Source organism: Solea senegalensis, linkage group LG10 (assembly GCF_019176455.1).
Source record: "Solea senegalensis isolate Sse05_10M linkage group LG10, IFAPA_SoseM_1, whole genome shotgun sequence".
Lineage (NCBI taxonomy): Eukaryota > Metazoa > Chordata > Actinopteri > Pleuronectiformes > Soleidae > Solea > Solea senegalensis.
Window position 1 is genome coordinate 14,096,985 of NC_058030.1, and position 13,037 is coordinate 14,110,021.

General features: G+C 39.1%; 1 protein-coding gene across 1 annotated transcript; it reads right to left on the minus strand.

Moving 5' to 3' along the window:
- Nucleotides 1-144: 144 nt before the first annotated feature.
- Nucleotides 145-12,691, minus strand: LOC122776477 (anoctamin-9-like). The gene is made up of 25 exons (XM_044037046.1): nucleotides 12,484-12,691; nucleotides 12,234-12,292; nucleotides 11,531-11,605; nucleotides 11,315-11,437; nucleotides 11,081-11,217; nucleotides 10,717-10,766; nucleotides 9,698-9,756; nucleotides 9,166-9,245; nucleotides 8,426-8,560; nucleotides 8,245-8,338; nucleotides 8,097-8,157; nucleotides 7,216-7,298; nucleotides 6,998-7,102; nucleotides 6,728-6,892; nucleotides 6,618-6,654; nucleotides 4,884-4,995; nucleotides 3,817-3,874; nucleotides 3,596-3,693; nucleotides 3,306-3,502; nucleotides 3,078-3,230; nucleotides 2,123-2,270; nucleotides 1,913-2,035; nucleotides 1,711-1,804; nucleotides 1,500-1,612; nucleotides 145-701 (listed from the first exon to the last, which is right to left on the minus strand). The coding sequence occupies exons 2-25, from the start codon at nucleotides 12,252-12,254 to the stop codon at nucleotides 686-688; spliced, it is 2,337 nt and encodes a 778-aa protein (XP_043892981.1). The 5' UTR covers nucleotides 12,255-12,292; nucleotides 12,484-12,691; the 3' UTR covers nucleotides 145-685.
- Between the last annotated feature and the right edge of the window lie 346 nt (nucleotides 12,692-13,037).

Sequence of the window (13,037 nt, forward strand, 5' to 3'; positions counted from 1 at the left end):
TTTGTGTGGTACCTACTTTCTGTACTTAGGTATGATGTAAGCGCCTGTAAATAAAATGTATCATTACTATTAGTAGTAGTAATAAGGCATGTTAATAGCAACAAAGACCCATTTTTGACAAAATTGAATTTTAAAGACAGTTAATCAGGACAAAGGTTTCCTTATTTATTCATTATTACAAAGTCATAATGCAAAACATTGTTGTGCCTGATTTACAAAAGACACCATCAGATTATATCTGCAATAATGCAACAATCATCACAGCAAATTTTTTTGACAATATAAGGCAACAATATAACACACAATCGATGCTGTATTTGCAGTAGCAGTATAAATTATCATTAGGCTTTTAATAAAAACACTTGCATACAACACACAAATAAAGAGATCCAACAGAAAGTTGTCAGTGCATTCTTAAAATAGAATAAGAATAATTTCATGAATGATATGGTCAGTAAAATCTGTTTCTGTAAACTTCTGTCTTCAAAGTCCATGTCATGGATGAGAAAGCAGAAAGCCAGCACTTCACATCAAAACATAAACAAAACATAAAGTTCTGTCTGAACTATTTATGATTAATGTCTTTGAATTGACTCAACACTGATAGTCTGGACATTTAAATAAACAAAACACTGGATTTGTGATCTCTGGGAAAAATGTGTTTCTTTTACGTGTTCAAATGCTGTCACACATCATATGACCTGTAACAAACAAATGCAAGAATTGGTTAGGTGCAATAGCTCTGTCAAGGAACCTAAATAGTAAGGTACACTGACTTTTCACGTTCAGTAAAATTGCTCATGAGATCTTCCATTAACAGTATTTAAGCAGCTCATACAGTATTTCAGATAGGGTCACATTCACATTTTCTCTCTTGAAACCAACTCTGACATGTACAAACCCTTTCTCAAAATGCAATAACAGCGTACTTATGCCAGCAGGTTTTCTCAAGCATGAGCAACATAACATCCAAACATTATTTTATTTATTTCTAAGTGCGTCACTTTTTATTTTCTTATCAATTTTCCACAAATATGTCAACAATGTTCTGTTTTATTTAAAAACACATGTACATGCCAACAGTGTTTTTTTGTGCGTTTTCCTTTGTCAACAGCTATGAAATGTCAACAGTTTTCTTTTTTGTAGTTCTTAAATTTCACAAATGTTATTATACTGTATTTATATGCAAACCTTTATACATGATGTCATCTTCATTTTATGGGTCAAATTTTATGGGTTTTGCGGCTCCAGATTATAACTATATCAGTGTCTGTTGTGAAGTGTGTGATCATATGACACACGCTGATGCTTTTACACAAATGAAGTTCCTAACGGAAAACAAACTGAATTGCTTCCTGTGGTAATGACTGTGTAGCGGTAACATGGGAGATGAGGTAAGAGGTTGGTCAAAGATGACAGTTATGTTGTGTGACGTTGCGTTACGACAGTGTGAGAACCAGCTGCCATGCCGGTCAAACCACATTCCACCTGACACTCACCTGAGTTCCTCTTTTAGCCTGTTAAGCTTGTCAAATAGTCTGTCATTCTTGACCTGCATGGGAGCACTCGGTACAAACCAGGCTGCAACAAATTTGCATATGACAACAACATGCTGCAAAGAGAGGGGGGTAAATGTTAGGAATTTATGAAAGTAGCATAATTCTGTGACAATGAGATTTTATTTCTTTGTCCAGGTGTTGAGTATCTTACCTCAAAGAGGATGACAAAAGCAAAGCGCACAGCTAATATTAACCAGAACTGTGGGGTAAAACTGTAATCTTCAGGGCTCCTGTAGTCTTTATAGCTGTGACGTGGAACAGACCAGAAAAGTATGTCATCTCCATCATCAGTCATTGTTTTGAAGAATATAATGTGATAAAAAAAAAAGAAAAAAGATTCAAATAGAACAAACCTGCAGTGAGTTGCATTTACACCACTAGGAGTTTGGATCTGATAAAGAGAAAACTCATTGTTCAGGTTCTTGTCGTCCATTCTTGCCACGGAGAGAGAGTTGTTGATATAGCCGACCATGCAGCTGGAGAAGATAAAACAGGAATCTATTTTAAGACACTGTTGTGCACAACATGGGACAAAGCAATTCAAGTCAAATACACTTTCTCACTCAATGCCAGTATCTGTGCCATTGGCACATGGTCCATAGTGGTAACGGTACACCAGTCGGGGGATGAAGTCTGAGGATATGCCAATGACCAGTCCATTAGCAATGACAGCTAAGACGCCGATAGCCTCCAACACATCTATCCACACACCTGAGGGAGAACAACAGTGATGTGAAGAGTGAACATGCACACAAGACTTATCACAAATTATAACAAAACAAATAATTTAAAACGTTTAAATCAATTTTCGAATAAATGCCTTTGTAGATAGATTAAAGCTGTGCAGAGACTAATCCCTTCCACTGGTTAAAGACCTTCAACAAGTGTTTATATTAAAATAAAATAAAATAAAATAAAATAAAATAAAATAAAATAAAATAAAATAAAATAAAATAAAATAAAATAAAATAAAATAAAATTTGAATAGCACTAAATCACAACATACATCATCTCAAGGCACTATACATAGTAAGGCAAAAACCTATAAAATATTATAGAGAGAAGAGAAAAGAAACCCAACAGTTCACACAATGAGCAAACACTAGTGGAGAGAAAAAAACAGGAAAAATCTCTGACAGAAGCAGACTCAAAAATGTGTCATCTGCCTCAACCGGTTGGGGTGAAAGGATAAACCTGCCACTCGATCCAAAATGTCAACTTGCTTGTTTCATCCTCCTTTTGGGTCAAACAAAGCTCACAGTTTAAGAATAAAGTTGTTCAGAGAAATGAATATATTAATAATATAGAATATAGAAATAACTGACCCCACTTTGAAAAGGATTAAAAACTTGATTACAAACCATAAAATGTAATTTGATGATGAAAGAAAAAGAAGAAAAATGTGGAAATATTGACTATATCGTATTCAGAGTCTTAGCCACTCAAAAAAAACAAAAAAACATACATATTATTTAGTGCCATATTGACAGCTAAATGTAGTTCATCATTGGTTCTCACCAATATCGTTGGTTTTCTTGGGAACCAGTCTGCGCTCCAGAGTGACCATCTTAATGGCATCCAAGCGTATCTCAATGACATTGTTAATAAGCGCTAAGAGAGGAGCGAGGGGAAATGCTGCCACAAAGATGGTGGTGAAGCTGAACTGGATCACTGAGGAGAGAGCAAAGAAAAATATTACATCTATTTTATCGACTATTTTTGTCTTTAAAGCATTCGACTACATACCCATTTCCAGAAACTCGTTGAACAAGCTGAAGGAATCGACATCATTGAGGCGGTAGTTGTTAAGCCAGTCTCGAAGCTTGCAGTTATCACACAATTCAGCTCCATGCTTGTCCTCTGATTCATTTTTCAGGTAACAGTGGGCACATTTCCTCCGTAGCTTCGGAGTTCTTCTCCTTCTCAACCACCTGCAGAACCAACTGATGCAAACAAGAGACAGCTTTCACCAGCCTGGGATCAAAAGTCAGGACTGGATATGTACTTTATGTACCAGAAATCTGTTTTGTACTCACGGGCCAGTGAACTCAAAGACATTGCTGATAGTTTGCTTGAGTACCATTATAATTGCCATTTGGATGAACAGGTCTGTGAGACATCCACTCGGGTGACACTGAAGAAATGAGAGTCAAATGTTTGAAATAATATCAGATACTTTTTTTTCTGGTCTAAAAATAGTGGCAAAATGTAATAGTTACTCCAAAATATTGACAATTATAAATAGACGATCACTCACTTCCTCCAGCCTCCATTTCCCTGCAATTCGTACATACCCGCCAGGATGACCATTTATTCTGCCAATTATGTAATAATAAAAAGAAAAGATGATTAAGCTGTTGTAACTCAGGAAAACATTGAAACAACACCTGACTATTATTGTGTCACCAAAATGTCACATGTAAAGCAAACAACACAATCTCAGTGACATATTAGACCTTACAAAGTCTGTTAATTGGGATATCCATAATCAATATTACATACTAAGGCTTTCTTTAAAAGATGACAAACATTGCTAGAAAATGCAACTTGAATTTGACTAATTAAACAATAATGTGTGGATGTCCATATATAGGGTCCACATGAACTTCAGTCCCCATGGACGGGCTGCCTAAAAATAACAGCTGAGCTAAAAATGACAGAGCTGTTTTATATATTTATGTATTTTATTTTATATATTATATTATTTTTTTCAATATTTTTTATATATTATAAAAATATAAAAAATTGAGCAATAATTGATTATAACTCATTATGTGTCATATACAGTATATCATTGTTGCGGCACTAACTACGGCAACCTGTTAGTTGCGGCACTAACAGGACAAACTTGTTCAATTTCAAAATGATAACTTCAGTCCAGTTCAGTCCAACAGTCGTCTCTCGCTTCCACATAAACAACGCACATGCACTCAGCTCTACACATGATATACACACAAAAAAAGATGACTCATCACACCAGCTTTCACTCCCCACACATGCCAGTGAGACTTGGTCTTCCATGACTGTTCACCGGTTTGATATTCTTAGATTACTTTTGGTGACCTGCTGTTTAGATACTCTGACCCAGTTGTATAGCCAGAGTTTAGCCCTTGTCAAAGTCACTCAGAGCCAAACAGCTGCACATTCACTGCTTCCAACGTGCACACTGCAAGAACTCCCTTGCTGCCTCATATGTCACACCCATTGACAGGTGCCAATCATTTTTTTTTCCTCCAATTGTCAGTGGGTTTTGAGTCAATTGTGTCTGATCGTCCATAACTTCCATAAAACAATTGGCAAACTCTGCCTGAGTGAAGCCCTTACCTGCCAAGAAAAAAGGCCACGTAGAAGAGTGAGGAGAAGTAAGTGAAGAACTGGAAGGTGAACATCTTTACGGTGAAACTCTTTTCTGTAGCAGCAAATGATCTCGTTTCCTCTGGTAAAGACAGATAGGTATCATGTCAGTGAGCGTTAGTGTGCCTGCATTTAACTATTTGGCCAGTAGATGGCACAGTCTCACACATTAAGCAGAAGCCCAATTATAAAGTTTAATTGTTTACAAAACGTGTATTTATAGCTTTCAGTGAGTAACTCTTGTAATTAAACCAGTCTGTGCTGTGATCTGAATCTTGCGGTCTCATTTTCTTGCAGCTCTTTTGTTGTGACAAGTCAAAATATCAAATGGGACTCTGACAAGACGTTCCATGCAACACAACCAAATGGCAAGGATAGATTAAATAATAATACAAAGCCTAAGCCTGCCTTTCTCACGGTCTCTACAATCATTGTTTACTTTCTGGAATAGCTTAGACTCTACAACATCTACTCTGTTGCTGCCCTGGGTGTGTTTCCTTCCTACAAACATCACCTGACCTATTTCACGTCTGCACCAGTACACTGATAAGATGGTGCAGGTCCAATGTCCACCCTGATTCAGGATCAAAGCTTTCACACTACAAAAATAAAGACACTGGTTAGGGCTCTTCTCAGGGGGACCTTTTTGTTTTGTTAGTGTGAGCCACCAAAAAGACAAGTCTTCAGTCTTTCACATCATTTATGTTAAAAAGTCCCGGTGTGATTAACAACCACTTTTTCAAGGGAGACCTGGGCAAGACAAATAAAACCTCCTGTTGCATACATAAAAGGCATAATGGGTATTTTCTCAGGTGGTACTCGGTATAAAAGGTTTTGAGAACCACTGCTAAATAGGGATAACTTACAGTGATGTGTCAGAGCTTTAGAATTTGTAGTAAACCTCAGAAAAGTGTGGTAAACTGTGTAAAGCATATGGAGAAACGGTGCTGTGCAGAGACCATCAGGAGGAAAGAGTGTAAGTTCAAGAAAGAAAGTGCAGGTATACAGAGTGCTCAAGACAAGGTCGGGTTAGTTGGTTGGTGGTGGTGTCAAGAGATTTTAGTCAGAAGGTTTTCTTGAGAGAGATGAGTCTTCTAGTGTTTTTTGACGATAGAGAACAACTCTACAGGTCAACAGTCCACCATCTGGGAACCACAATGAGAACAATCTGGACTAAGTTTGCCCTTGTGTGCAGGGAGGGCAGAGAGAGAGAGACTGCTCTCATTGATGGAATGTAGAGGTTGTGTTAGGTTAATTAAAGACATGTACAGCAGTTTAACTGTACATGAAGGGAGGCCTGCCAGAAGGGTGTTGCAGTACTTGAGACAGGAAATACAGTAACCATGGCCTGGACTAAGAATCAATTGACATACTGAGTCAAGTAAGATATTTCTGATGTTGTCGTCATCAAGCATGACACCCAGGATTCTTGCAACTTTGGCTGGTAAATGAGGAAATGCCTAGCTGCAAAGACCAAGACCTCAGTCTTAAAGAGGTTTGCTGAAGGTGGTGTCCCTTCATCCATGTAGCTATACCTACAAGACAAGCTGAGACTGTGGCAGAAATGAGAGATAAACTTGGGTGTCATCAGCGTAGCAGAGCAGATGATTGGACCCAAGAGAAAAGGTGTCGATTGATTACTTTCGTGATTACCATGAAATTTAATTATAAATCAAAACATGTAGAAAGAGTAGGTAGACAAACCTATTTCACAAAGCTTCATGGCGACAATCCTGTTAATCTGCAAAGACAAGATCAGAGTCAACGAGAGTTTGGCGGCAAGGACGCGCATGCACATTTAGAGACCTGTGTACCCGTGTCATAACAGTGATGATGAAGTAATGGAGGACAGCCCCGAGCATCATCGCTCCACTGTAAGAGTTGTTGCTCAGGAACTCCCATGATCCTTCAGCAAAGAGTACAGCTGCAATAACCCTGAACACCACCAAGGCATGTGTCAGGCCTATGATCACCAGTATCTGTGGAAACACAGTATCAGTCATATTGTTACCTTATTTCAATGATTATTCTACTTCTAAGTTTAAAACTGGTTTCTGTATGAGCCCTTTACATATGTGACCAACCATGGCAGTGACACAGATCAAAACCAACGTGGTGCGCAGGTAAGAGTGCTTGTATTTCTTGGGTTCACAGTCTGCATCGTTTACAATCTCCAGGATTAGTTCCTCCTACAATTGAATTTGAAATAAAACAACGACAACACATAGCTATGAATTTTACAGAAGTAAAGTATTGACCTGATATCACTAAAATGGCTCATCGTGTGTAAAACTGATCTTACCTCTTCCTCACACCAATCAGATACTTTCCACTCACACACATATGAAGCTCGGTGCCGCTTCCAGAATTCCAAAAACAGGGTTGCTGTAAAAAATTGTTATTGTTTAACATTCTAATAGTTTAATCGTGTTGAATTGTATTAGATTACACTGATATAATATTACGTGGACATGGAGTTACAGTAAAACTGAGGCTTGGTTTGGCTATAGAAGTTATAAAAGTAATAGTTTAGATAAAAATGCAAAACTGAGTGACAGTAGAAACTGAGCTCTTCTTCTGTGGTCTGACTGTAATCTGATTTGCAACATGTGAGTGTTGAAAATAAAGATGTGACATTGAGGGTATTAAAAAGTGTAATTTCATACATTCATGCTATTTATTAAACCTTATTTAGTAGGAAGTCGCATTGAGATTCAAATCTCTTTTACAAGTGAGACCCAGATCACACCCAGACGTCATCATTGCCCCACATATATATATTTTTTTTCCTTAAGGAGGTATGAAATTGACATCATTTAAAAACCTACCAAACACAGCTTTCAGAGTAACGTGTCCTTATATAAAAATTGTGCCCACCTCCACTGCCAGATGGCCAAGGCTGATAGATACGAGTCGCCAGGACAAGGAGGTTGTCAGTGATGTGGCATCTTTTTGGCAGAACATGTCTCAGTGTTCTTAAAACCTCCAGGCAGTTGGATAAAATATAATTCAAGGCGAATAATAGACTTGTGTGCTTAATCTGCACTCTGATTTATTTAGTTATTTGATTTATTTTGTTATTTTTGCTGCATGGTGTTTGGTGGCTGCAAAAATCAACTTGACTGGAATCTACTTGTTACAATCCATCATCAATTTAACAAGAGCAAATGAGAGAAAACTCACCCCACACTGCCATGAACATTGCAAAAAGCACTGTGCCATTATTGTCAAACAGCTGGCTCACCTGTTGACAGAGCGTACATGACCATCAGTGAGCACCAACAGTCGGGAACATCATTCGACTGTTCTAACAGTAAATGCACTGAAGTACCTTGGCGTATGTGCATGTGTCGGAGAGCTGCCAGACTTTGCATCTCTTGTCACAGAGTGGACACATGATGGTGTCGGCCTCACAGACCTCCTTTCTACAACACGGTAAACACTTACTTCACAGTGTAGATGCTCTACTGTACATCAACGCAGAACACTGTGGAGCAGGGGGAGACACTTACATGAGCGGTGAGCTGTTGAAGAAGGCGAGGCCATACAGGAAAACGATGACCCCGATCAGAGCAGGCGGGATGAGCAGATACGTGTACCAGCCCAACCACAGGTAATACAACGCCACCTTCTCCCCAAAGTAGTTCCTGACATCAGCAAGTCCACATGCAAAAGAATCAGTGATGATATGTGTTTTTTTTTACACATATTATAGATACAAATTATTTCCAGTACACAGCCCTAATAATCTTATATTTTAAATTTTAGTAAATCTAACATACAGTAAGTTCTAAGTACATAAGAACAGAATTATATCCAAAAATACTGTCAAGGTATAATGCATAAAATCTGCATTACATTTACAATCAATGATGATTCTGTGGGCATTTTCTATTTAAAACAGCACGACAGATGAGAAGTGAGTCATTATTTCTGTTCACTGTGGTATATTCTGTTAATATGTGGACGTGTGAATGACATACGCTTTGTCTCCTGCTCTTTCTCAGTATAGCTACGATTCAAAGGACAAAAGGCAGCTCTTAACGTACCAGCCTTACTGTAAGTACTGCACATTCTGAACGATGAGTCTGAACAATACCCGCAAAATATGTGAGTGGGGGCGGCACTTCTGCGCAATTAATCCTTGAACCTGCGTCTCAGTAAAGATGGCATGGTAAACAATGGATTCTGCAGTATCTACAGCTGTACACAAAGCAGAATAATGAACAGGCAGTTGTGTTGCAGTCCAAACCTCACGGCAGTTATGGGTTGCCCTTGGAGACAGGCTGTCCATCGTGCCCAGCTCTCCTTCAGCTCTCTCTGTTTCCTTTTCTGAGAGCGGGAGTGGAAAAAAAAAAGAAGAAAGGAAAAAACACCAACGTGAAGAGCCTCATACGGCGAACACGATGCTCTCGCGTTAAATACCGTATGTAGCAATGCATAGTATGTTCCCCCTCACATATGCAGCTGATGACTCATCACATTAACATGACTCTAATTAGAACTCTGAACAAATTATTTTTTGGCAGCAATGTATTGTTTAGCAAGGCCACTGCCAAGTTTCACTTTAACAGACAAACACTTTAGCAGCATGTGAAAAGCAGTGGTGTACCAACAGACAACAGTGCACACCTAGGATTAGGAAATGACAGTCTCACAGAAGGACTATTATGTATTTATATCGGCTGTGTGCTATAAAACCGTTTGGTGTTAGTATTGTATCTGTAACATTTAGAGGTTAAACCCTAATGCTGTGTATGTCTTTGTCGAACACGTCGTTTTACCTCGTGTAAGCAGAACTTCGCCTCAAAAACCTTCATCTTCATGAGATCCCGCAGGCCCTCTGGGGAGATCAATCGGTGAAACAATCTTTAATCAATTTAATGCGGAACTACTCAATCATATGGCAGAATTTGTAAGATGAGAACCATTCTTTATGGAAAACACAACTTTTCTTTTACATTAAATGGGATTCATATCAAATTATAAAGCATCACAGAAAAGCAAAATTATAATGGCAATATAGAAAATACTGAGATGAGTTCTGTTTAAAAGCTTTTATACACTTGGTTCTTCACACTTTAGCAGAGACAGGAGATTGTGCCCCATAGGCTTTGTCGACGTCTCCCCAAACATAGTGTGTATGTTTTTGACCTTAAAGTTCAATTTCATTCTCATCATTCCATATGACTATATTCCAGAAGTGTTGAAGGTTGTCTAAATGCTGTTTAATGCAGTGTCAGAAGTTTTCCTGAGAAGTAAACTGAGTTCACAATCTGTAAGCAGAACTGAAACCTGCATTTTCTTGACATCGTGACCAGACAGTTACAGCTGAAATCTCTTCTCGCTGAAGTGACTGTGTCTCGTTATCAACAAGACTTTAGACTTTTCCACTTCTTTATCTACCCATCGTCATTTTCGCATTTTTAGATTAATAAGTGTTAACTCCTTTTTGTCAGAGGACCTTTAATAGTTCTGTTGACTGTTTACACAGAGACAATAAAGCTTAGAGACACGATCAAACAACTGGAAAGTGTGGAAATTACCCCAAACTGCCTTTTAAACTTGTGTGTCAACTTAAGTGTTTATTAGTCGAGGGCAGGTACACTTTACAATGGGGCCAGTTCGGATGATTTCAGTAGTCATTATGATTTCTGAATGCGCGCACACACAACAATCTAATAACCACTACACCTAAGAAAAAGTTTCTTGCATGAGCAGTCATTTTTTAAATAGGACCAGTATTTTTCAAATTCTGCCAAGAGTAAGTACATTTACGAGCACAACTGTAAGGCTTCCTCACCTCCTGAAGGGATAGGGGTGTGATTCAAAATGAAGTGGACAATCCTTATCCTGAAAATAGAATGTATCACACGTGTAAAAACAAACAATGAATGTGGTCGAACGTTCACGAGCCTTTAAAATACATGTTTCGGCTTTAAGACAGAATAAGAGCATAAAGTTCACACACACACACACACACACAATGCAATCTCCAGATCACATAGTTTTAAAACAGTGTGAGCTTCCCAGATCATTATGTCAGGACAAGTAGCCTACAGTTGTAATGATAAGATCAAAATGAAAAGCATAAACAAACATGAACGCTGCAAATAGCATCTGTGATTGTTTTGAATGACAAAAATAGAGACGGTGACACGGTTTACCTGGTGCTGAGGGGCACAGCGTTCTGATCCGCGCTCCAGTTACAGGCATCAGATACTTTGAGCAGATACCTGTACTTCTCAAACATTTCTTTAGGCGCTTGAATCCCATAAAAGACAAGATCGTCGTCTATGATTTTCTGAGAGGACCATAAAAGGAACAAAGATTGAATGAAAAAGTCCACGTGGCCTCTGTAAGAGAACAATAGACACGTTAGCGTATTATCAAAGACTTACTGTGACCCTCATGTTCTTCTTTTTCAGTTCTTCAATGTATTCAATTTGCTTCTTGAAAGCTGCTCTCTCCTGGTTTTCACTCATTTTGGCAACCAGGACGTAGTCATATGATAACGGAGTTTGCTGTGTGACACAAAAACATTTGCAAAAATCACACTTGGCTCAAATGTTATTTGGTAAATTGAGGTGACCACCAAAGATGTGAAATGGTTTTACCACAGGAGGAAGTGAAGTCAGTTCATTGCCATTCTCTCGTACTACCCCCATTAACTCCAGTAGTTCAATACTGGGCTATTAAATAAAACAAATGCAGTAAAATAAAATACAGCTGGTATGGTTTGCTTAAATCACAGAGACACACATGCATATAGGTGTACATACAACATATTTACGATATCAACGTTGTTAATTTGCAACAATAAAACATGTTTAAAGGTTATTATGTACAAAAGAATCCTGTCCAACTATGAGATGGGGGTGTGTCAGTGAATGCCACTGTTCTGAGTGAGAGAGAGAGAGAAAGAGAGAAACCTGTGGTGATCCTGACTCACTGTGGAAGACTGTCTGCGAGGAGGTTTCATTTGAAATGTCTGAACAATAAGATCTGCTGTTCACTCAACCCTGAGGAGACTATACGCTGTTACATTTAGGGCCAACAACTGTCAAGGTGTGGCACAGCTAGAAACCAGTCTGTACGTCTGTCATATATAAAATCACATGTATTCTTGATTTGTGTCTTACTCAGCTCTGGCTTGATTCTCTTGTGTTGCAGCTATTGCCAGAGTAGGTGCAGGTTTTGCAGGCATGTTACTACACACAGCTGGTCTACGGCAACTCAACACAAAAGCTGGCCTGATAATAGCTATTTGTATAGGCTTCGTACAGTAGAGATCAGATCTGGATGTACAGGATCACCTACCTGCCTCTTGTGGACTGGCATGATAAGAATGGTAGTCAGTGCAGATGCCACTTCTTTGACTGGGGAATAAAGAAGCTTCGGTCCTTAATCAATGATCCCACGGCCGCTCAGTCATGTCACCGACATGTCAAAGTGTTACATGACATGATGGCTCTTCTTGAACGGGGACTGGGCTACTTCCGTACTTCCTCCAGGAACTACAGCAGCGTGTTGTCGTCTTACAAGCTGAGGAATGTAAAAGCGACTGTACCTGTTGCTGGTGGTGTCACAGCGGGTTATTGTCCCGGCAGCCTCCACCTACTCATTCCCTCATCCGCCCAGCCAGCGTCAGTGGTGACAAATGAATCATTGCAACATAAATAATGAATACATTCAAAATAAAAGTCCCGCGCGCGTTTCCACGGCTGCATTCACACAGAGCAGAGCGACATCGACATGGTTTGTCAGGTGCAAATGGAATGGCATGTTCAACAATGTTGCCTCCTCCTCCTCCTCCTCACTGATGGACGAATGACTCTTATCCACCGCTAGATGGAGCCAAACACTGACTTCAGACACCTGTAAATAAATCACTGTCTTTGGCGCTGACTGAATCATCCTACACACATTGGTCATCACACTCTGACTCATTCATTACTCTTTTTTTCCCCCACTTTAAAACACTCTGCTGAGCAGGTTCCGCTGCCCTGCACCTCCATTGTCAACATCTGCGATTATATTGTGTTTATAAAAACACAATAACACACATTATTCTCAGGAGTAACCGTCCATTAGAGCTGGAACTTCTTGCCACAGAGTTTTTTA

Coding starts and splice junctions, on each gene's coding strand:
- LOC122776477 (XM_044037046.1), bottom strand. CDS start 12,254: ATGCCAGTCCACAAGAGGCAG. Junction 11,438..11,530: donor TGACTTCACTTCCTCCTGTG/GTAAAACCATTT, acceptor TGTGTCACACAG/CAAACTCCGTTATCATATGA. Junction 6,893..6,997: donor TGATCTGTGTCACTGCCATG/GTTGGTCACATA, acceptor GTGTTTCCACAG/ATACTGGTGATCATAGGCCT.